Below are 24,479 nucleotides of genomic sequence, written 5' to 3' on the forward strand. Positions count from 1 at the left end.
GGCCCCCATGCCTTTATGGTCACATGTCTTGTAGCTATACTGTGTTACATCACCCACATCAGCTCAGGGTGTGCGATACCAGGATGTCCGACACATCCATTCCATCTGCATCCAAGGACGCACTTTGTGAACTTTCAATCAAAGGATCCATGTAGCACACGAGGAGAGCATGCATATTTCAGTACCTATAACATATTCATAATGCATGTCACATAGGAGCTTCATGGTACTGTCATTTTTAGAAAGTGCACACTGGTGTGTTAATTATTTACTGCAGGGGGTTCTAGATGTGCTGCACCTCCACTCCTAGTTACTGTGGTTGTAAGGATGATTATAATAAAATGTGACTCCACAAACAGGGCATTAAGAAAAACAATGACTCAACAAAATATGATCTAAAACACAATGCACATTTTTATTATATTTAAATATACAGTAATAGTAATTGCTCTAGGTAAAAGGTTTCTAAATTATTTTACATTTCATACAGATACTTTGCAGTGTTTACAGTAGCAAAAGTCTGTAAATATATTTGTCTTATGTATATACAGTATGTATATCATGGTCGATTAAAGAGTTACAAAGAAAGGGGTTAAATAAGAGGTGACGGTGACAGAACAGTGAACGACTTTCCTTTGGCCCTGCGGTCCATGTTTTACCTCCATGACGACTCTCGGGATGTCAGGACTGCAAGACACACAAAAATAAGTGGGGATGATGATGATCCAACATGTTTCAGCTAAGACACAGCAGGAGAGACCAGGGTCATTCCAGATATTCACACATGCCGATGAGAAACACTCGCTGACACACGACTAGTCATTGTTTCTATAACAGACATTGAGATGTTGTACAACCCCACAAAGAAAACACCAAACTGCAGATGGTAAAAAAAAAGAAAAAAAGAGTGTCACACTCCAACACAAGTCACTTTGACCTGTCAGCATAACAGAGACGCATAATAGGATGCCATGTGCTGTAATAAAGTCAATATTGGTTTCAGTGGTTTGGATGGTTATTTGTGGATAACAAGTAATGAAGACAGCCAAAGCACTGAAAACAGCAGCTTCACATACTGCTTGATGTTTGTTATAGGAGCTTAGGTAAGGAAGCTCCTCCCAAATCTACAGCACACTGAGGCACAATACAAGTTGTGACAGGTCAAATGTTAAGTGTGATGACAGCAGAAGAACCAGGCGCATACATCCCAACGGAGAAAAAGAAAAGAATCTCAACAAACCATGGCCTTTGTTGCGCTACTTTTGGAACATATCCTTTCTTTTAGCATGGAAGGAGGAAAAAAAATAGATTGGCAAAACCTCCTTAAATAATTTGTCTTCCAGCAGAGCAGAGATAGAGAACAGAAAGACACATTTCTCTGTAGGCAAACCAGGGCCACGGCTTCACACAGGAAGAGAATGGGACAGTGCAATACATATTTTGCAGAGACCTTCCGTGAAAGGCTCTTGCTCTTTGGAAGTCAAGCGTCACCAAAGTACGAGGCATTGTATAGATACACCCCCTCTCACATATAAATAGTATCCATACATAAAAGGCAAACTGAAATGGCGTTGGTCTCCTATCGTTCCATGTCACAGTGTAAAAACAGCACTACAATCAGAATGTCTTCTACAGTCATTCCCAGTGCGATCGACGTGTTACATGGAGATACGGTGAAAAGCAGCCGTCGGTAGACGATTGTTGACTCGAGGGTGGGAAGGCCACTCTGTATTACACAGTGGGGTGTTAGGAGCAAGTTCCCAGATGTATTAAAGTATAACCAAAGCAGCTACTGTTAGTCCAGAAGCAAACAGTGAGAGAGAGGAAGAGGGCGAGGGAGAAGAGACAGCATGAAAGGATAGATAGACCCACAGAAATAAAGCAGGAGTACTTAAGAAAATGGAAGGAGGAATGTGTTAAGTAAAGGGTTAGGGTTCAGGAGAAGCCAATAAGAGTTAGGCGTAGAGGAGAAGTCTTTCAGCCTTTTAAAGGTAGAGCACAGGGAAGATGCTGAGAAGTAGCAGGGATCCACCACACAGATGCTTCCACGACCCGACACAAAAAAAACCCGGCAGCTGTAGCCTTAAACCCAATCAAGCTGGGGTAGAAAGTATGGGGAGGCAAGGGGCCCCTGGGACCAGGGGACGGGCGGGGCAGGAGGGGAGCAGAGCAGGATGGACTTGGGAATCAGCAGGGTCTCACACATACACACCCTCAGGGTTGAGACTGGACACTAGAGGGTTTTGCAGGTTGCGTGGATGTCCCAGGAACTGTTTGGCAGTGGGGCGAGGCGGTGATTCCATTTGAGATGCACTGAAGCCTGACGGAGAAAACAGAAATATGATTAGAGGGCCACTCATTGAACTTTAACCAGCAGAGCGGTTTTGTTTCCGTACCTCCATTCCTGTACTCGTCCTGTAGAAGATGTGCCAGCTCTAACTGCTCCAGTTGCTCCTGAAGCTCTGTGCGTGAGTGGGTGTGCGCTGGCAGGACACCTGTCTGTTGTATAAACTGCTGCAGGTTGCACTGCCTCAGCTCCTTATTCAACTCCTCCAGTTCATCCTGCTTGGCCTGAGATGGAAAAAAAAACAAAACATGGATCAGCGAGGAAAACAAAGGACAGTTCCAAAGAGCTCATATCAATCAGCGCTGACTCACTGAGCACTGACACCTTGTTTGCTTCTAAATGGGTGCAGCATATGAAAATGGGATCTGTTCTGCATGGCTTGAATGTTAACTGTAATAATAACAAACCAACAGCAGAATTTAATGTATATACAAGGCAGGACTTGTGTGTATTTTGCCTTTAGGTCACATAACTTCTACTGTAAATGTCAAGCAACTTTTCACCATAAGGGGGCAGCAGAGTCTAGCCTCAATTCAGTGATGGAGACCATCGCCTATCACCCACCATCAGACCATTCAGCTACGATGAATCATCAAAGTCCCATAACTACCAAAAGCATTTTTCTAATTCCATCAGATTCCAAAAGCCTGAGGCATATGCTTATCGATGGATACATAAAAATGCTCATTTGCCTGCTGCATTTCAGAGCTGTCTTAATCGACCAGATGCCAAAGGGGGCAAGATATTAATCACCTACAGTAAATTAAAACATGGAGATCAGAGATGCTCCATAGAGACAGTGGCGTCACCTTTGCGCACACAGATTAAACTACAGTGATGCCTACAGACAGGCCAGTCAATCAGTCTTAATCGACTATCCATTTGTGCTTAATCAATGTGTCTGCGCACAGGACAGGAAGCAGCAGCAGTATGCTAGTCCCCAACTCCAGCGCCTGTGTATGTGTATGTATGCGTATGTGTGTGTGTGTGTGTGTGTGTGTGTGTGTGTGTACCTATAATTAATGTTGGACTGAGGCAGCCTGCTGAGGCAGTTCACACCTGCAGCTCTGCCTCGATTAGCTTAATGACAGGAACGCTGTGCTCATCATCACCAGCACTTAAACACTCGAGTGTCGGCCTCGACCCATCGGCTGACTGATGACTGACACAGCCAGACATGCGCACCTTTCAATTACGATGAACGGAGCTTTATTATACTGTATTATGTTACCAGTATTAACATGCATCTCATTTTTAGGTGATAACTGCCTGGGTGGCAGAATGCCTCTGTGGTTACTTTCGGATTATAAACTCTTGCAGTCCTGTTATGACATGGTGGTACATAGTATACCAGGATGTATGGAAAAAAACAAAAACCTAATACCTCTGTTCCGCAGCAGGATGCCGTCTATATAATTGGTAAATAGATCATGACACAGTCCCTCTCTGTTCCATCAATCGGGCAGTAAATCTGTTCAGTCAGACATATGTCCACAAGGATGACTGACTGGGAAGCAAATGAGCTTATTGTAATGGTTTAATCAGTTTTGCAGCCAGTTTGTTAGCTATTGCTTTTAGCCCAGTGGATTGAGCATTAGACACAAAGGTCTTTCAGTCTGGGTATGCTAGGGAAAATATGGAAGCCCTTGACTACAAATGTTTTCAGTGTGCTCCATTTCCTTGTGGCAAAAACATTCAAAACCATACTACAATAAAAGCGAAATTAAATTCTTCACTCCCCTGGCTGGAACCAGTCTGAAAGAGCTCCATGAAGTGGACACCCGAGTCCTGGGTTTCATTTGGATTATGAGGGAACTCGAGTTTCGAGCTTCAAACTGGGTTAGTCTTTTATTGATACAACCACGTCTATGACAACCACCACAAGTAAACAAACAATGACACCACAAACTACCATAAGTTAAGGCTGAGCAGATCCAATAAAAGGGGCTTTTGTTCTACAAATCAATCCTCTTTAATCTCTTTTTCCATACACAGAGTACAAGAATATGTAGATACTGGCAATGTAATATTAACACCATTAGTAACCACGTGTTCAGAACATGCACACAACATGAAACCTGCCAAACCAGTTTGGCTGGACTGACAATATCACATTTTCATACAAGGCAAGATATGAATATACAGCATTCATGTCATCATACTCTGTTGAATAATTATTCATATATATATATAAAAATGCCACAGTAAATCATGTGTTCAAGTGTCTCTGCACCGCTGTTTGTCTGCTGCAGTGTGCAGGTAGGAGAGGGATACAGTTGTACAGTATGGCTAAAAGAGGGTCTGTGCTACACCCCTCAAATGACAACACGCAGGCTGACGTGGACTTATAGCCCTTTCTCCAGAACCGTCACCTCTCTCCTTACCTGCATCAGAGACTCTGCTTTCCCCAGAGTCTTGTCAGTCTCAGACAGCTGCTCCTCCAGCTCTGTCCGGTGTTTCTCCCGGCTCTGGAGCTCCGCCTTCAAGGCATCAAGGGATTCTTCGGGTCCGTTGGCTTTCAGTTCCGTCTGACTTTCCCGCTGGATCTCTTGCTCCAGCTGAGCAGAGCGAACAGAGAAGTCGTGGAGCCGCCGCCCGCAGTCGTCGAGCTTGGCGTGGAGCTCCCCCAGCTTCTTTTGCATTCCTCGCTCCCTCTCCACCTCAGCCTGAAACTCCTCCTCCCAGTACTGCTCGTGGGCCAGCTCGGCCTGGTTCCTCCGCACTGCTAGCTCCAAAGTGTCCATCTCTTCCTGCAAGTGAGCGTCAGAAACTGGTGACGGACACGGAGACGGGTAGGGACGCTCCCAGGTATGCGACTCCCTCTCTAGAGCTTCTAGCTGGGCCTCCATGGCCCTCAGTCTCTCCTGTTGCTGAAAAACCTTCCTGAACACCTCCTCTTTGGATGGGCCTATAGGTGGTGATGGAGATGGCGATGGGGATGGCACATGATGGGAAACAGGGCTGGGAGAAGGGGAGGGGGAGGCTCTTTGCTCTGGAGAGTCCCGAGCAGGCCTCTTAAACTGTTCGGCTTTGGTTCTAGGAGAGGAGGATGGCCCGAGGTTAAAGGTGAGTGCTTTCTTAGGCTGGCTGCGTTTGGAATACTCTGGCTCAGGATGCTTGGGCAGTGGAGGGGGGCTTGGTCTGTCCTGTTTTGAGCTGGGTCCGTCACTGCTGCTTGGGCCCGTACGGCGCAGGAAGAACTGAACTTCACCTCCATGTTGGCCTAACTTAGCCAGAGACTCCAGAGGCTTCTCTGTGGCCAACAGCTGCCTTTCTGTATCCCTGAGACGCTGGATCAGAACATAACGGCCTGTCTGACCTGGGGACAGAGAGAAACAGGGAGTGAGGACAAAGACATACAAGCTGAAAGACAACACAAACTACGCTGCCTAAAATACCAGCATATCACACTGGACAGGCAGTCAAGAACGTTATTATACTGTTATTAATGCTGTTGATTTAAATCCAGTAGCGCCAGTGAACAAATGAAATCAGACGCATTATGATGATGCCGATACCTTTAAATCTCTGCCTCTGAGAATTGGAAGAAAGGCTTCTTCGTAAGACTCGCACTCTCAAATGTTCAAATAAACTGAAGTTTCCACAAGGACCTTGAAATTAGGACAAGCCCTCCCCGATGACTTGGCAGGCAGCTCACTCATGGAAGGAGGAGAGTGCTAAATCTGGATTTATGTTGTTCAACGCTGCTGCAGCGTAAGGCTTGAATAAAGCCAGAGAATACACAGACAGGGAGCCGGAAATCCAAACTGACCCCCTGACAATCCAACAGAGCACTCAATTTGGGTCAGAGGAGAAGGAAAAGGTGAGTGCAGAACCGGATTGTTGCAACCTTAGCATGTGCTCATGTTTTTTCTGACTCAAATTCTTATTGCCGTTATCTAATCGCTTAAAGCAAGATAAATGAATCAAGCACACAGATAAAGTGCCAAGTAACAACAGCTTGGAGGCTGGTATCACAACACGATGGACCCAATGACTTCACAGCAGAAAAGAGTTTGAGGTGCTCACCAATGGCCTGGGCCAGAGCGATGACCACATCCTGGCAGGACGTCTCCTCAGACAGGCCGCACACCACCCGCACCACTCCGTCCACCCACACTTTGAGCTCCATCTGGGACCAGGCAGGAGGAGGTGACGGGTCAGATGGTCTTCAAAAACGGATCACTTCAGCTCGGCTTGACTCAAGTCAACACTGCATGGCACGGACTCTGAAAAAGAAGAAGAGAGAGTTCGATAAGTGTTGATAAGATTGAGGGTTAATCCAGAGGTGCAATTTTCCAGATGTAACAACAAACTTTTGTAATTGTAGAAAAAGTAGGGAGGACAAAAAGAAGACACCGTGCCAACTTTGTAAAAGCATCACTGGTCATAATGTAATCTTACCCCAACATGTGACACAACCTGTTGCTAACCCAAACACAACACATTGCAAGCTGTCACATACATACGCAGCACCCTCACTTGTTAGTCATTTTGTTGAAATACCAGTTTCTACTCCAAACAGTGCCGACGTCAAAAACTACTGTGCTGAGTGAGAGTATGATTGAACTGTAAAATTTCAAGACCGGCAGCCGAGGGGGGGGGGGGGGGGGGGGGGGGGGCAGTGTAGCATTTTGTTGAGTTCCTGGTGGTTAGTTAAGAGACCCGGCAGTATCTTGTGGACCTGGAAGCATAAATGCCAATCTGTAACCCAATTAAACGCTCTGCTGCCCTCCTTCAAAGCCGTTATGATAGCTTACTGCCGAGGGGAACGGACAGGGAAAGTGGAGCAACTCAAGTGTGTCTATGTTTGGGAGAGGGTGTTTGTGCGGGTAGAAATACATGGAAACATGGCAGGAGAGATAGAACAAGTGTGTGTGTGTGTGTGTGTATGTGTGTGTGTGTGTGTGTGTCCCCTTCAGTTTGATCCCCTTAGCAGGACCAGAACTGGGTCTCATCAGACTCCGCAGAGCAGATCAGCAGGTTGCCTTACACGCGTCGGGGCAGCAGGTTTAGCCAAAATGAATATTGTAATGTTCAGTCCTCCGTCTGTCTCTCTCTGTCTGTACTTTTACAGCTAAGCTTCAAAACAAGGTAATAAAATACCGCAGTGCTCATAAAAAGTGAAATGCCTTGGGGCGGTGGCAGGATTATCTACAGAGCTTGGCACAGCAAATTAAACTTTGTAGCCTAGGTGGGTAAAAGACAACTCTTCACCCAGAGTCAGACAGATGGTGTTCTCTTTGGGTCTGTCTCTCCGGTTCTCAATGGGAGGTGTTTTAACTCTGAGCCCCGCCATTATCTTGCCCCTCATTCAGTGCCTGGCTGTGCTCCACTGGCTGCCTATAGGGAGCTGCTTCGGAGGAATGCACTGACTTCATCTGCCAGCCGGAAGAATCCCTGCTTTTCTTAACAAAGCCCTCACCCCCGCCCCTCGTCTGCCGCTGACCTGGCTGCCCCGCACCACCATTACTTCTCCGCTGTTTAGATGGCAAACACAAACTCTGCTGGGGAGCAACAGCCCTATCTGATGTGGCAACATCACAGAGAACAGCTCAACATGACACCGCATATGGGGGTGGGGGGGCGAGGGGGGGGGGGGGGGGGGGGGGTAATGACGGCACAGGCTCAGAGATTGAACCCACGGATCGGGATCACAGGAAACAAGCGGGAGACAGAGATGGTTGATTCAGATTCTTTTGAGCTGTGGTGGTTTCAGAGAGAGAAAGTTGATATGAAAAGGGACTGCTTACCAAAATCAAACACCAGGAGTTTCCACACAGCCGAGATGTTTCTTTGAGCGGGCACAGAGTGTGCTGTGTTGCAATACATAATTAAGCCTAACTGGTTGAGTCACAGAGTCAGTAGACAATCATTTACTTTAGCTGTGAGGCTTTTTTTTTTTTTTTCTTACATGCGGAGGTGAACAGCAATAAACATTTCACGTCTTCAAGCCTCATGCAGTGGAATACTACCTCACAGGCAGGAACCAGACTTTCCCTTACGCAGAAGCATCTCCATAGCTTAAGAGTAATCTGTTTACAAAGATCAAACAGATCGTGAACTCTTGACATTTTTGTCAAATACATGCCTGCATGAATTTCACTCTCCCATGATGCTTAGCTCCTGTCCCTCCTGGCTGGTGAAATGTGATAATGTGCACTAACAGGAAACAAACAGGCCTGTGAGTCTCAGGTTGCTATCTATTCTCTTTGTCACAGGCACAACAACACACTGAGAACCAGACATCCGCCGAACCCAGCTCCTTTTTCTCAGCGCAGCTCCGGAGTCCTGTGTCAGCTTCTCATTGAAATACAGATAGAGGAGAAGCAACTCCACACTGTTTGGGAAATGTAGTCTCAGAATCATGACGTGTCCCATCAACGTAGACTCTGAACAACAATGACAAGGGGCTGAAATAATGTTCAAACAGTCTGTCAATCAACACATTTATCCAAAAAGGGGGGTGACTCCAAGCCTAGTGTAGAATGTTTGGTTTCAGAGTCAACATGCAAATGCTGTAAACAAACACGGGCTGCAGGCTGCTTTGCACATTTACAGAGACATTACGTACACACACTCCAAAGTTATCCGAAACACATAATCTCATCCATACGACAACACTTGCACTTCCACACCCCACCCTTTAATCTCAGGTTACCCCCAGAACAGAGCAACGCCAGCCCCACCCACCCGAAACGGCACAGCATAGTTTCAGTTGAAACTCGGACTCTCTGTCATGTCACATGTTTTCTCAGAGGAGGAAATCAAGAAAATGTAAAAACCACTTTGGGAGGTAATCGGCAAAGTGAAGCAATCACGCCAAAAAAAAAAAAACACACTCCAGGCTCGGACACACGCAAATCCATAAAAGAAGCCAAGAGGAGCTTAAATTGAATAAATATAATAGACTAGTCATACTGTATGATGAAAGGGAGAGAAACAGAGACAGTGAAGAAGACAGACAGTGCAGCAAATGAGAAAGGGAGAGAATAAATGTGTGGGGGGGGAACTGACTGACAGATAAGACAGATAGAGAAAAGGCCAGTGATTGGAGCCATGTGCCACCCCCCCCCCCCCCCATCATCGCTCACCCATCCAGCTAACCCGCTCTGCGTCTTTCATCACCCTGTCTGTGCCTCTGTCTGTCTCTCTTCAACAGCAGCCTCCCGGCTCCTCGTTGAATTCGACTCAAGGCAAAAGTGGTAAGCCCTGGGCGTGAATCGGCTCGCCTGTGTGAGCAACAGTGACGGGCTGTGAATCGATGGGACAAGGTGGGCACAGAGACGTGTCCAAATGTCAAAAACTGGAACACTGCAGACATCCGATCTCCACGTATTTCTGTGCTTTTTCCCTATTACACGTGAGAATTTAAAAGTAAGACAGCACACGCAATAAACATTTTTTTAAAAACTCACACACAAGCACAAAAGTACTCATGCAGTTCAATGGACACACCCTTCAATGAACAACTCATTTCTGTTCTAGTCATGAGCAGTATTGAGAAACATGCGGAAAAGAGAAAAGCTTTTCAGGAAAATTCCAAGTAAGTGTATTGCTTCTCAACACCTGAGCCCTGAGGCTACCAGAAGAGTGTGCTTACTGGGTGTGTGACGCATGTGCATGTGCGTGTGTGTGTGTGAAGTGAAGTACAGTGCTCTGTGTCATGCTGGTGCAATGGTCAAAAGGTTGGGTTTGCTTGCATTCATGTACAGGCCTGAATGTGTACGTGTGTTTGCAAGCAGACAGGCTGTTTAGGCCCGATCTTCACGAGATGTTGCTCCACTGATTAGCTATCTCTGCAGCAGCAGAAGCCCAGGGAACAATGGCAGGAGTAAAGGGCAGAGCATACATCACGCAGTGCTTCAGATCCCAACCACCGACAAGATACACAAAACACACACAAACACAACAAGTAGACACTGTTAGCCCTATCCGTGTCAACAGAGACAATAAGTGCCAGGCCCTGGCTGGTTAAAGTGGACATAATAGGTTTTGCTGTTAAGAGGACAATGAACAGTGCCGGGTGAAGCTGTGTCCTCTGTGCCACTCTGGCCCAGGTTGGCAGAGACACACAAACACTCAAAGAGCCAGTAACGTGCTGGAACCGAGCGGCCTTGTCTCATCTGTCCTGCAGAGACACCATTGTTGTCCTGGTTCCACACTCAGCAGACAGTGTTGCCTCTTTTGTGGCCCCTGGCAACGCTGTGTCGTCTGCCATGCCACGCCAGCTTTTAGTGCCATTCTGCTGTGTCCACACGTTACCACAGATAAAACTCGTGAAAGATACAGATACTTTCTTTTGTCCTCCCTTGCCTCCCGTTTTGCATTCTGTATTCCCCCCCCCCTCCTTCTTCATCATCCAGGGTTTCAGTCTACCAAGTGAGCACAGTGTGTGTGCTCAAGGACTGATGAGACCAAAAAAAAACAAACAGGTTCACAAAAAAATGCCCGTAGTTGAGCAAACCATGTTTTCTGCCAACAATTATTCATAATGGCAGAAAATGATCCTTTTGCTTCAGCAATTAGAATTTGTTCTCTGTGGGAAAACATGTGATGAATCACATGGGTATTCACTGCTTCATTACACAGCAGCGAGAAAAAATGTCTAATGCCTGCCTAAACGATTGCTACAGAAGTGTGATACTGTAATATATAACAAACACACACACACACACAATCTTTGGGATCTTACTGTAACTTGCATGAATTTCAATTGACACAGTTTCAAAACGCATTCAAACAACGTATCTGACTCAGGGTTCTATCATCACCTATGTGACTGCTTACATTTGGATAGAAGCATTCAGGTGGTGCTGGAAGCCACCAACTGGGTGAAAAAAAGAAAAACGTCATCATCTTTATTAATAATGAGCAAGCTTTTGCAGTTGCAGCCCCTGGGCTCTGGAAAGCTTCCCTACGTTGCACTTTAATGAACAAGGCTTTGTAGGATTGTCACATTGTTACTCCCACTACACAAAGTATTGTTTGACTCTTTAACATCTAACTTTAAAAGATCAGAAGTCTTTCTAAAGTATAAATTGCTTCCAGGATTGAACTGTGCTAATCCCTGTACCAGAACACCTGCTCAGGCTCGGGACAACTTAGTATGAGGCAGATACAGAAGATATTTGGAGAGACACTTTACATTGCATGATAACACTGACAGGCCTAGCCTTGTGTCTTTGTCTGCTCCTGAATGTATCTCCGAAAGCATCGCAATGTTTTTATAAATTCTCCAAGAGCCACATAACACCATAACACGCATGTAGAAGGCATAATGAGCGTGGCTTTAGTGCCCGCGGTCAGAGAGCAGGGAGTGGTGCGCTGGGTACATGAGGAAACCAGACCTCAAATGTGAGGGCTTCTATTGGGCGATATTAAAACTAAATAACTTTCTGATGTGCACATACCTCTCACACGGGAGATTATTTGCTTTTGTAGTGTGACAAGGTAGAAAACAGAATCGCAGCTGGGAGGTTTAGTTCGTCTAGAAGGTGTTAACAAAACATCAAACAGCATCCTGTTCCCGTCGTGGCGTGTGGAACTTGCTCTACATTTGAAAAGAAAACTGGGTTACGTGTGCTTTTGTTGCGCTGCCAAGATAACATTATATGTGTGTGCCGACATTAGAGTATGCATGTGTAAAGTTGTGTGTTTCGCTGTGACGGTGACTGTTCTTCTTCTTCTTCTTCTTCATCATCACAGTAGAGGGCCAGTTCTGCAGCCGAATCTCCAGACATGCTGCTTGTTAATTAGACTGAACGGTTGCCTGGTTCCCCGCTAACGGAGCTCAACACACCTAATGAATAATGCATTTTGTTTTTCAAAGCACATTAATTTGGCAAATATTTCTCCGAAACAAAATCCAAACACTTGTGACCGACGAACTCTTTGAAAATGCCCCCCCCCCCCCCCCCCCCCGGTCTGCCTGTATCGCTCCTCTATTGACATGCTAATGACTCAGCGCAAAAGGAATCAGAAACAGCACTAATAAGCTTTAGTCGTCATACTTGCATACCGGGATCTGTCGCTGCAGCCTTCAGCCTTCTCCATTATAATGATTGGCTCGTCCAAGTGTGAAATCTCAATGAGGGTGGATCAGTGGTTCATTAATGCAGGGGACACCTTTGCTTCTAAATCAAGGGCAAATACAGGCAGCAGTACCAATTATACACAAACGCAGACTTTCTAATAGAAGGTTTGTAACTTAAATCCCAGATCAGCTGGACAAATGGGATTATTCAACCCTTCGCTTCTATATCTCGTGTACAGTCACTAAACACACAGGCTGTGTAACCGCTGTGCATGTCATTGATGATTGAGGAGGGTTTAAAGGTTGATGGTCGATTACTCTGGTTGATCTGAAGCCTCGACACGGCAATTCAGAGACTGGCCGTCACCTGTGGCCGTCACTACCACTTCAGTCACACTGTGTAAAACAGCACTTAGTGTGAAAAAAAAATCCCAGTCATCATGAATCACCAGCAGTACTCACACAGACAGTTGGTAACCTGGCCTGAACCGCAAGAGAGCAGGAAATGGAGAAGGCGTGAGAGGAAATATCTTAATTATTTGAAAGTAGTTTTGTTGTTCTAACTTTGGAAAGGTATGAAGAAACCCTGGATCCGTTTGGAATTTCATTGAAAGGCGATGAGGTGCACTCCCATGAGTAATAGTTTACACAGCCCTGGCCACAATAAAAACTCTTCTACATTATTCATCTCACCGAGTGAAAGACTTACTCATACCTGATTTGAGGCGTTTGCTTCTATCCCCGGTAACCGAGCGGAGGCGAGTACATTAGAGACCGGGAATTTGTTTGTGCCGACTCATGGAACCGTCCACAGAGCCGGCAGCTAATGGTGAGAATGCTAATGCAGGACTGCGGAAGGTCGGGCGGAGCCGGCCTCTACCGAGAGCTCGGCTCAGGGTGAGTGGCTTCACCCTGCGAGTACAGGAGTTTGTATTGTTGGTTGAGCCAGAGAAGAAGGGCTCTCAGACTGCTGATGGGCGCCCATGTGTAATTATATACTCCCGACCTGACTCAGCAATGTTTGCAAGGGAAGGAGGATATTGCTCCGTTCCCAGCCACACTTGTATGCATACAGCACACACACACACACACACACACACACACACACACACACACACACACACACACACACACACACACACACACACACACACACACACACACACACACGTATAGGTTGTGCAGTAATGCACACATACATGCAGATACATTCAGGCAGACATTCACTTATCACATGTCCAAAATAACAAGTTGCATAGATAGAAGGCAGACAGGCTGACTCAAACTTAAAGATGATTCACTTGGAACTAAAATAACATAGAACTGTAAAAGTGAACCTACTAATTTCAAGGATGCAATTTAAAGTGGAAATGAGTAGCCTTAAAATGACTAACACATGTTATTTATAGTTGAGTTTTGTTTTTTTTGCAGGTGCATGTGTGGGGGCTCAGCTCTCACTTCCTGTGTGCGTGTGTCATTGAAGAATCAGGAATGCCACGGCCTTCGGTGTCACAGGTTTGAAGCTAAACTCATTAGTAATTTAAAGGCCGCTTCCATGTCGACTCATATCAATTATTCACTCCATTTTTCTTTTTGTTATCTTACATTCTCAAAACACAACCCAAAATAGGGGCTCAAATAATGAAAAAACATCAATCAATCAATCTAAGCAACTAAATGTCATGTAAGTGATATAGTTGAAACTCCATCGACTGCAGAGGTATTGAATGGACGCTTTTTCTTTGTCAGTGACTGAGACTGGTGTTGGTTTCATCATACTTTAATTCCATGCACTCCATGATGCAATGTAGACTTGCCAGTCGTTATCCGAGCTGAAGGGGATATTGCCATTAGCAAGCCCGAGGAAACAAGTATCTATGTGTTGCTGCACACAAGAGAGCTCAAAGCCACAAACTGACGTCATCTGCACACAGCTCGGTCCGTCACAACATGTGCTGCAGCGATACACTAGCCTCAAGCCTTAGGTGAGGCAGTTATCAATCCAGGACAGAGCAGGTGCACATTCTTCTGCAGGGTTGGAACGGTAATATTACAACAAAAATATATATGACTCCAACAGAGAGAAAACACAGACCCATCAGCTGAATGTTTTCACAGATGAAAGTGAAGAATTCCACCCAGTTTCCTCCCAAGACATCAATCTCAGGTCACGGACATTACATGGCACTTCCCAAACTACTGCTAGGGCTAACGTGAACCGTTCACCTCTGGTTTTGATTAGACTCAAAGCCAAAGTTCCTGACTGTGACGTTCTTTGAACAACTGCAAGGAAAGTTTGAGTAAAATAAAAAGCTGTACAGATTAACATGTTATTCCACTGCCAAGGTCAGCCTGCTATGCAAAACGTCTCTTCTCACGCCCTCCCAATATTTACCTAGGGAGTTTCAACATACCAGGCCCTTGGAGACGGGGACACAGGTAAACAGAGCCATCGAGTGGGAGAGACCGGGAGTCTGTATGTGTGTGTGTGTGTGTGTGTGTCAGACCTTCAGGTGACCTATCACAGCATGTCAAACCCTGTATGCTGTCTCTTCGTTACCATAAAGGGGATTCATTCCACAAAAATGCTGTTGTCTGTGCTGAGATGAGGTTCGATCAGACTAGCACTGTGGAATGTACAATGTGTCATCAAACTCTGAACAATGTTGGAAACCACGTCAAGTGAAACCTATTATGATAAGAGAGTCCGGAGCGGAGATAAGAGGTTAGCTGATGCAGAAATATAAATAACCCTCGGACACAACACAAGGAAGAAGATATCATAAGTGAACATCTATAAGGAGGAACAAAGGGACTATTACCAAAGGTGGTCAGGTAGAGTGCATCTTTTTCCCACAAGCATCAATGACATCTTTTATTTTATGAAAGCATGAGGGTGCAGAGGTTCACCAATACAGAATCATTATAGCATCAGTGCCAAGAATCTCAATCTTGTGGGGGTGTTTAATGTGTTGGGAAGAGGACAGAACCACATTAAGGATGGTGTTAATGCAAATATGACAGGATATTGTGTCATTTTTTCAACACTAGTGTTAATACCATGCTATGAAAACAAAACTCTTCAGTATCTTATTCTAAGAATAGAGACGCAACAACTTTGTTAACAAAATAGTAGATCAAGCTTTGGATATAAATCACAAAGTGTCTGACCAAAAAGTGAGCAAACACGATTATAAATCTGACCAAAGAATTTGTCGGTCGATAGCTAAAAAGTATTGAGGGTTAAATGTGCTCATTTACAACACAGAGAAAGTAAAGGGTGGGATCTGTTTGTGTTGCATGTGGATCAAAAGGCTTAGGGTGGGCCTCTCAATAAGCCTGATTTACAGTCTGATGGGGAGGTGTCACACGGCTCTCTCTCCCTGTCATTACTCTGAGGAGGAGCCACGATCACGCCTATCAGAGAAGTGTGGGGGGGAGGATGTATGGATAGTCAAGAGGAGTAAGAAAAAGGTAGAAGGGCAGCGTGCAGATTTATGGCTGATTCCCAGTATCCTATAGGAACTCCTTCGGGACCAATACGATATCTGTCTGAGGGGCCCCCTTCACTTCCAGAACGCTGCCTTTCACCTCTGACTCAACATCACTGGGGTGATCTTTGGCATGGCTACACATGCATATACACACAGCTTAATACTGACAAGGATGCTGTTGTCGAGTTTAATATGAAAGATAAGTCGGCTGCTCCTCGGGAACCACGAAGAGAGAGGAGGGTGGGGTGGGGGTGATGAAGGGGATGCTGGACAAGACAAAGACAAGTGTTTGTTAAAGAGGGAATATTCAACAGCAGGCGGACAGACACAAACACCCCGCCTGAAAATATGTCAGAACCAAACTGAGCACACAATTGCTATGGTCTGTTTGGTAAAGAAGATAACTGAGGACCCGTTCCGTGAAGGGCGTTTACCACATTATCTGTATGACATTGCAATGTAAAAACCAGGAGCGTTTCATGTTCACTTCATTTGAGAAAGATCCAGGTTTGACTCTGCCAAGGCACCCAGGCAACTCAGTGAACGGCATCTTGGAGCAGGGCCGAGTCAAAACATGAGCACCTTAAACCGCAGAGAAACGGGTAACCTGAGGCTGACAGTAGGTCTTATCCACTCATCTCCATGGATGACAAAAGTGTCCGCTTTGGTCTTTTTTTCACTGGGTTGTGGGAAGCATGGCAGTCGTGCGTATGCAATAACAAGCACATTAAGTGGCACAGATCTGTAAAGGTAGTGTTTCAGTATATTCCTTGTGCACGCTTAAAAAACTGATGGAATGAAGATGTGCATGTGACACTTCACTCACAGAACTGTGGTCCTCTTTAGTTATTTGGTAAGAGCTTTTCATGGGTGCTTTGAGAACTGTCTCCCAAAAAAAAAAAAAACACAACCCCCATCCTGAATACCGTCACATGCTTCCAACTCATCATGCCCTGGTTCTGCACCTTCATTCAAAGCAAAGCAGCACGTAACACTAGAATTACTAATTTAATATTTAGCAAATGTATAACATGATCTTTCAGGACATCCTACAATGTAAACTTAAAGCTGTCAGAGAGAATATTTTATATATTACTTTTTTTTATTTATTGCAAATGTATTTTTGTCAAATAAATATGTGAAATTATTGCAAGCCCAAACTGCATACGTGCACTTGTTCTGCTCACCAATGTGCGTTGTGTACCAGAAGCTGCCATCTTCCCGTTTGCTTGTGATGCTTCTAATGTGCTTGATCAAACACCATCTACATCCAATGACAGGAGGAACGTCAAGCCTCTCAGCGTGAGGGACGAGTCTGTCAAACCCACCTGCCTCTCTCCTGTCCTGTCTGTTGATTTAGTATCTCCGAGCCCAGAGGCAGACGGTTTTTTTTGTTTTTTTTCTTCCTTGCTGGCGTCTTGACCCCCCCTTCACGGCCCTGTCCGGGGCCCTTGGCCGAGGCACCATGTTATTTACTGCCCAGAGAGCTCTGTGTGCAGAGAGTCAACACGGCATGGCTGGTTGAGCAAAGGGAGCAACCTGCTGCTGATTCTCACACACACACACACACACACACACACACACACACACACACACACACACACACACACACACACACACACACACACACACACACACACACACACACACACACAGTCACATGACCGTCCCAGGGGGCTGGCAGAGATGTTTACTGCCACTACAATCACTACACTCGGTAGAATTGAGAGCCATGGACAGAGAGAGACAAACAGACACATACGGATATAAAACCCCAGCAACTACGACCTGCCAGTGGGTTTTCAAGCTGTTACGAAAGAACAGGACATGTGAAGCTTTGGGTTTGATGAGGTGACGGAGCAAAACACCCATGAAGGCTAAAGTTCAAACTGACAGGACATGACAGCGTTCACCCAGGTGAACTTTACAGTCTGCTGGACTCATTTGGGAATGGGAACATGCCCTTAGGAAGAACAATCTTAGATCAATCTAACCTCTGACCTGCACATGTTGGATGAAGAAAGATTCAGGCTCTGGATGTTTGTGCCGCTCAATGACCTAAACAACAACATTCCCTAAAAAGGTTGAATGAAGACAAGAAACAAGTAGAGTGGCTTTCAGGTTGGCAGAAATCCATTCCCTCTGGGATCAGAAACACTAACGTGCTCATTTCAGATCGGTCCAAAAGGTTCTGCAGTTTTACAGCACAACAATGTGTTTTCAGGTGCTCTTGAAAAGGTCGAAAAGATCTAAACGCAGAACTGCAGAGAAATTCTTTCTCCAAATACCCTCCTTCCTCTCAGTAATTATAGCCTCCCAGCTGACAAACTGCAGATCTGTTGTGTTTGTCTTTACCTCCTCGGATACAACAGGTGAAGTAAGGCCTGTGTGTGCGTTGGGCTGGATGCCAGTCTCCTTCTGCTAGCCAAGTACATAATACCCTTCCTGGTACAACAAACAGCACCTGGGGACTGAAGGAGGAATGGTCCTATTTCATAAAAAGTGTACTGTCCGGAAAATATAAGACGGAAGACATTTTTGCATCACCGAGAGTTTGTGCAGCATCCTGCACAAGAAAAAAACTGAATGTTCCCCTTTATGAAATCCTGTGGGGAAAAAGTGTGCCATAGTGAAGTTAGGCGAGGATGATTAATTTAGAGGATTACAGATGATTTGAGAAATTGAAAACTGGGTTGACTTTGGATTGAAAAATAGGGGTGTGAGGGAAGATGAAGGGAGCCGGGGTGTGAGGATGTGAATGTGATGCAAGGAGGACTGGGATCAATCTTTTATCACCGCAGTGTGCTTTCATCCCTAATGGATCCGACATGAGCAGAGCACAGCACTACCTTCCGTCACATTGCACAGGCAGGAGGAAGGACGCACGAAGAGAACAAGAGGGGGAGCAAGAGTGGTAGACGGAGCAAACGCGTGAGAAAGAAAGTGGTTCAAACCACCCTTCCCATAAATGATCGCGAAACCAAAAACATGCAAACATATTATTTCGCCGACACGCTTGTCACGGCGTTTCCAATTACTTCTAGGCCCCCCCGAGCGCATCTGCAGGAGTTGGGCAAACACTCCTGATAAGGACGGTGAGAAATTAAGTCTCTTCCCAGCATGAAGAACGACTTTGAAATATTCCCCATCAAGAATCCCAAGGGATCTCTCTCGGTCTGCATGGGTGGACTTGGCTTTCTTTGCTATGAGAGCTGAGTGACAGACAGACAGACAGACAGACAGACAGACAACTCTAGAAAAAGAGGAGAGTCCATCTGTGTGTTCGAGCAGTGAAAGAGCAGTAAAAATAACATTGCGGAGAACAAGGCACGACGACTCTCAGAGGACACTCTGCTCTCTCCATGCTGAACAGGCTCATTCATGTGATAGAAAATGAGAAATATCTCGGCAGCGAGGAGGACACAAAGGGAAGGAGGGAGAGAAAAGAAGTGCTAACTAAACAAGGCTTGAAAGAAAAGCTGAAAGTTTTATAACGCATTCAGACGGCTGGCAAACCAGTATCGTCTGCCATCTGATAATTGCTTTTGGAATAATATCTTTGGTGCTTCAAAGACAGGGGACATATAGCAACACGTTACATCAGCACTTCTCTGCTCTCCATCGTGCTCAACTTTCCACATTTTACTGGTTCAAGGTAACAAATGCACGATACTTAGGGTGACTGGTTTCTCAGGGAGCGTGTGGTGTGCAGAGTCGGTATCAGCACCTGACACAGTTAAATGAGCAAACAAGGATTACCAGGAGCAGGTACATAAATATATATATATACACACACACACAGTATATACAGTGTGTATATATATATCTATATATATCTATATATATATATATATCTATATATATATATCTATATATATATATATATAGATATATATATATATATCTATATATATATATATATAGATATATATAGATATATATATATATATATCTATATATATATATATATATATATATATAGATATATATAGATATACAGTTGTGGTCAAAAGTTTACATACACTTGTAAAGAACATAATGTCATGGCTCTCTTGAGTTTCCAGTTATTTCTACAACTCTGATTTTTCTCTGATAGAGTGATTGGAACAGATACTTCTTTGTCACAAAAAACATTCATGAAGTTTGGTTCTTTCATGACTTTATTATGGGTTAACAGAAAAAGTGACAAAATCAGCTGGGTCAAAAATATACATACAGCAACATGAATTAGCAATTTTGGTGACTTAGAAAGTTGTGTCAATGAAATGAGCTTCATAGCATGGCCTCTTAACTTCTTGTGAGTGATTATGAGTGACTACAGCTGGTGACTTCTCTGAGGCCATTTAAATAGGGCTCATTGGATACAAACGCCCACAAACGCTACAATGGGAAAGTCAAAGGAGCTCAGCATGGATCTGAAAAAGCGTATCATTGACTTGAACAAGTCAGGAAAGTCACTTGGAGCCATTTCAAAGCAGCTGCAGGTCCCAAGAGCAACAGTGCAAACAATTGTTTGTAAGTATAAAGTGCATGGCACTGTTTTGTCACTGCCACGATCAGGAAGAAAATGCAAGCTATCACCTGCTGCTGAGAGAAAATTGGTCAGGAGGGTGAAGAGTCAACCGAGAACCACCAAAAAGCAGATCTGCCAAGAATTAGAAGCTGCTGGAACACAGGTGTCAGTGTCCACAGTCAAGCGTGTTTTGCATCTCCATGGACTGAGAGGCTGCCGTGCAAGAAGGAAGCCCTTGCTCCAAAAGCGGCACCTTAAGGCTCGACTGAAGTTTGCTGCTGATCACGTGGACAAAGATAAGACCTTCTGGAGGAAAGTTCTGTGGTCAGACGAAACAAAAATCGAGCTGTTTGGCCACAATGCCCAGCAATATGTTTGGAGGAGAAAAGGTGAGGCCTTTAACCCCAAGAACACCATGCCTACCGTCAAGCGCGGTGGTGGTAGTAGTATGCTGTGGGGCTGTTTTGCTGCCAATGGAACTGGTGCTTTACAGAGAGTAAATGGGATAATGAAGAAGGAGGATTACCTTCAAATTCTTCAAGATAACCTAAAATCATCAGCCCGAAAGTTGGGTCTTGGGCGCAGTTGGGTGTTCCAACAGGACAATGACCCCAAACACACATCAAAAGTGGTAATGGAATGGCTAAATCAGGCTAGAATTAGGGTTTTAGAATGGCCTTCCCAAAGTCCTGACTTAAAATCCCATTGAGAACATGTGGACAATGCTGAAGAAACAAGTCCATGTCAGAAAGGCATCAAATTTAACTGAACTGCACCAATATTGTCAAGAGGAGTGGTCAAAGATTCAACGAGAAGCTTGCCAGAAGCTTGTGGATGGCTACCAAAAGCGCCTAATTGAAGTGAAAATGGCAATGAAAAGGGACATGTAACCAAATATTAGCACTGCTGTATGTATATTTTTGACCCAGCAGATTTGATCACTTTTTCTGTTAACCCATAATAAAGTCATGAAAGAACCAAACTTCATGAATGTTTTTTGTGACAAAGAAGTATCTGTTCCAATCACTCTATCAGAGAAAAATCAGAGTTGTAGAAATAACTGGAAACTCAAGAGAGCCATGACATTATGTTCTTTACAAGTGTATGTAAACTTTTGACCACAACTGTATATATATATATCTATATATATATATATATATATATAGATATATATATATATATATATATCTATATATATGGAGGAAAAAAGAGATAACAACTGAATGGGATTGCTAGAATTAAAATAAATGAATGGGAGCCAAGTGAAAGCTGTGATATATGCTGCAATCAAAGTTTTCCATTTGGTTCTTTCCTCTCTTAACCATTTACTACGATGACGTTATCTCTCTGGAACCAAGTTCATCGTGTGAAACACACAGACAGAGATAACACACGAGGTATGACCGTGTAACTCCCAGGAACAAAAATAACCACTTCACCGGCGGGATGAGGGGTGTGCAATCGACGGCCCCAATCGGATAACAAATACAGATTGCTAATGAGCTCCAAGTTCTACTATCCGACGCGTACCGTGCTGTCAAATGTTGAATAAGATGCAAGCCATGCGTAACGATGAGTCAATGTTGAAATAGGCTTAGAGTGCTTTTGTGCATTAGGGTTGGCATTTGAGATGTGTAGAACGTTAACAGTTAAATGAGGCAGGATCATGCTCATGCCCTGCACTTGTCCCAACACACTTGTACACAATAAACATGCACACAGGGGCCCAGCTCTCTGACTCAACACTGGGAGTACTCCAAACACAAAGAGAAAAACTCACCCAAAAAAGTGAAAAAAACAGAGTGCCCAAAGAGTGGAGTTTCACCCAAACAGGTTTGGGACCTTTTTTTTTTCTTTTCCCCCACACAGGAATACTTGGGTGGTGGGTCTGGTGTCAACAGGTACACACGCACACGCACACACACACACACACACACACACACACACACACATCTAATAGCTCTCTTAACACGCATGCTGGAACACACAGCGAAGCCAAAGACAGATGGGCTGACTTCAGAGAAACTTCCCGACGCTGACATTCAAACAGGCAAGGACACATTCAAACAACCTCCCGAAGAAAAGCTCTTACACTCACCGAGTGAGAGGATTGTCTCCTTCTCTTCTGTGTCTGTAATTCCTCCGTCTGTATTTTATTCTCTCTGTCGCTTTTTCCTCACTCGGGGGGGGGGGAATCCTTTACTTCTGACAAGAGCAGCAGAGCCGGTTGTGCGGCTGGTGTGGGAGGCAGCAGCGAGTGAATGAGGGTGTGTGTATACGTGTGTGTGTGTGTGTGTGTGTGTGTATGTGTGTGTGAGAGAGGAGTGTGAGGAGTGTGCGAGTCCAGAGTCCTGAGGTCAGAGGCAGTCTGACGTGGTCACGCAGAGATATAAAGGATGTCGCGCCTTCTCCGCCTTCTCCTCGCTGGCTGCCTCAGGAATGCACTTCTCCTGGGTGTCCTCACCACAGCCGAGATCTGAGAGACTGGGATCTCTCTCTCTGTCTCTCTCTGTCTCTGTCTCTGTCTCCACCCCTCCTCCTCCTCCTCTCTGTCTCTCACCCACACAGAAACACCAGTCACTCCTCTCTCACTCTTGTTCTCCCCACCCTTTCTGTCCGCGCTGACGCATCAGGTACCTCCCCCTTTTACAGGTAGTTGAAAGCGCGTTTTCGACTTTGTCGTTCTCTCTCTGTATCAATTTATTCACTTTGCATTCTACATTCTCCAATGACACACAAGGGCTGCTTGTAAGACTGCGGTAGGAGAGATAAGAGCGGGATAAACTTGAACTCTTTGCATGCCTGTGTATTTACGTACGAGTCTACTGTTTGTACGATCTACAGCCTGAGGCATTAGACATCCACCCTCCAGTCTCATGAACAGCTGATTACACAAATGAGTCTGTCAGGTGATTTTCTTCCTTTTCCTGGAATGAGGTCATAGTCCGACAGACCAGGTGCAATTGGAGAGTCTGTGTTTGAGTTGGACAATGCCCTGTGGGCAAATCAGAGAATGAAGCAACCGAAATCTGACAAGCCTGGACCAGAGAGCGACACATGTACAAAACAAAAGCCTAATCAATTATTAGTACTCAATATTCAATCATAAAACAATGCCACCATCCTGAACCTTGTACCTCCACAGCTCCCTCCCACACACAAACACAGAGCTAAGACATGCGTGACCAATGGGTGAGGCAGAATGAGTAGGAGCCTCTCAGCATGAGCCGACTCCTCTTTTTCTATTGACGCCCCCCCCCCCTCTCTCTATCATCCCTAAATCTTACATTTGAACCATTATTATTATCTTTCTCCTTTACCATCCCCCCCGAACCTGAAACTAAAGACTGGCCACTGAAAATGAACCCGATACCAAGCACATCTCCTAAATGTGAACAAAAAGTTAGAATGTACTGTCCCTAAAAAGCTATGTATTTTGACCTTGATACAGCATAGAGTAAATCGCTACATATTAAAACACATTAGCCTGCCGACTATATGATAAAGTAAAACCATAAATAAGCATAAAGCAAAGTAAACGCCTGCTGTTATCAACTGTTACTGGAAGATTGCACAATGAAAACTATGAAAAAGCCTTTAGAAAGTACAGGGACGTTAATTTAAGTTATTTAAGCACCTTTTAAAGACGATACCAATATCAATATTTGAGAAAAATCTGAATGCTTTTTTAACACAGTGACCGAGATATGTTTTGAGCCGGACAATTTACAGCTAAGAAATATTATTGTAGCTAGTTTCTGGTGGATAAACTATGGTGTCACAGTTTCTAAACTAACTCAAAAATATCTTTGGCGCTCCATCGACAATATCGGCAGATTTATCATTTGTCATTTTAACCCAAACGTCACACGTCTTTCTGGTCAATTTGTTATTTGTTCTGCATCCATGGTTACTTATGTCTGAGCATTTTAGACCATCTAACTGGTACTTTAATTTGTTTGCTTATTTTCCTTGTGTGAGCTGAGGACATGGGATAATAAATACTATGTGTTAGAATTCAGTGGCAGTTCAAAAGATAGTCGTACAAAGTCAAAAGAAAATTTTTCTTCCTCCTCGACAATCACAACA

At 44.7% G+C, this 24,479-nt stretch overlaps 1 protein-coding gene across 2 annotated transcripts in view; it reads right to left on the reverse strand.

The window, feature by feature from the left end:
• Window positions 1–389: 389 nt before the first annotated feature.
• The window catches only part of rassf7a (Ras association domain family member 7a), a 34,160-nt gene continuing 10,070 nt past the window's right edge, over window positions 390–24,479 (reverse strand). The window contains exons 1-6 of one of the 2 annotated variants that reach the window (XM_068723013.1): window positions 22,489–22,940; window positions 6,377–6,576; window positions 4,732–5,666; window positions 2,397–2,571; window positions 2,213–2,320; window positions 390–687 (exon numbers count right to left, since the gene is read on the reverse strand). In XM_068723013.1, coding sequence (XP_068579114.1) covers window positions 656–687; window positions 2,213–2,320; window positions 2,397–2,571; window positions 4,732–5,666; window positions 6,377–6,479 — 1,353 coding nt within the window. In that variant the 5' untranslated portion in view covers window positions 6,480–6,576; window positions 22,489–22,940 and the 3' untranslated portion in view covers window positions 390–655. Of the gene's footprint in view, window positions 688–2,212; window positions 2,321–2,396; window positions 2,572–4,731; window positions 5,667–6,376; window positions 6,577–22,488; window positions 22,941–24,479 lie in introns of those variants that run through there. The other variant, XM_068723014.1, reaches the window with a different exon arrangement.

Source organism: Cebidichthys violaceus, unplaced genomic scaffold (assembly GCF_023349555.1).
Source record: "Cebidichthys violaceus isolate CVI_PGR_0920_01 unplaced genomic scaffold, fCebVio1.0.p SCAF_3, whole genome shotgun sequence".
NCBI classification, from domain to species: Eukaryota; Metazoa; Chordata; class Actinopteri; order Perciformes; family Stichaeidae; genus Cebidichthys; species Cebidichthys violaceus.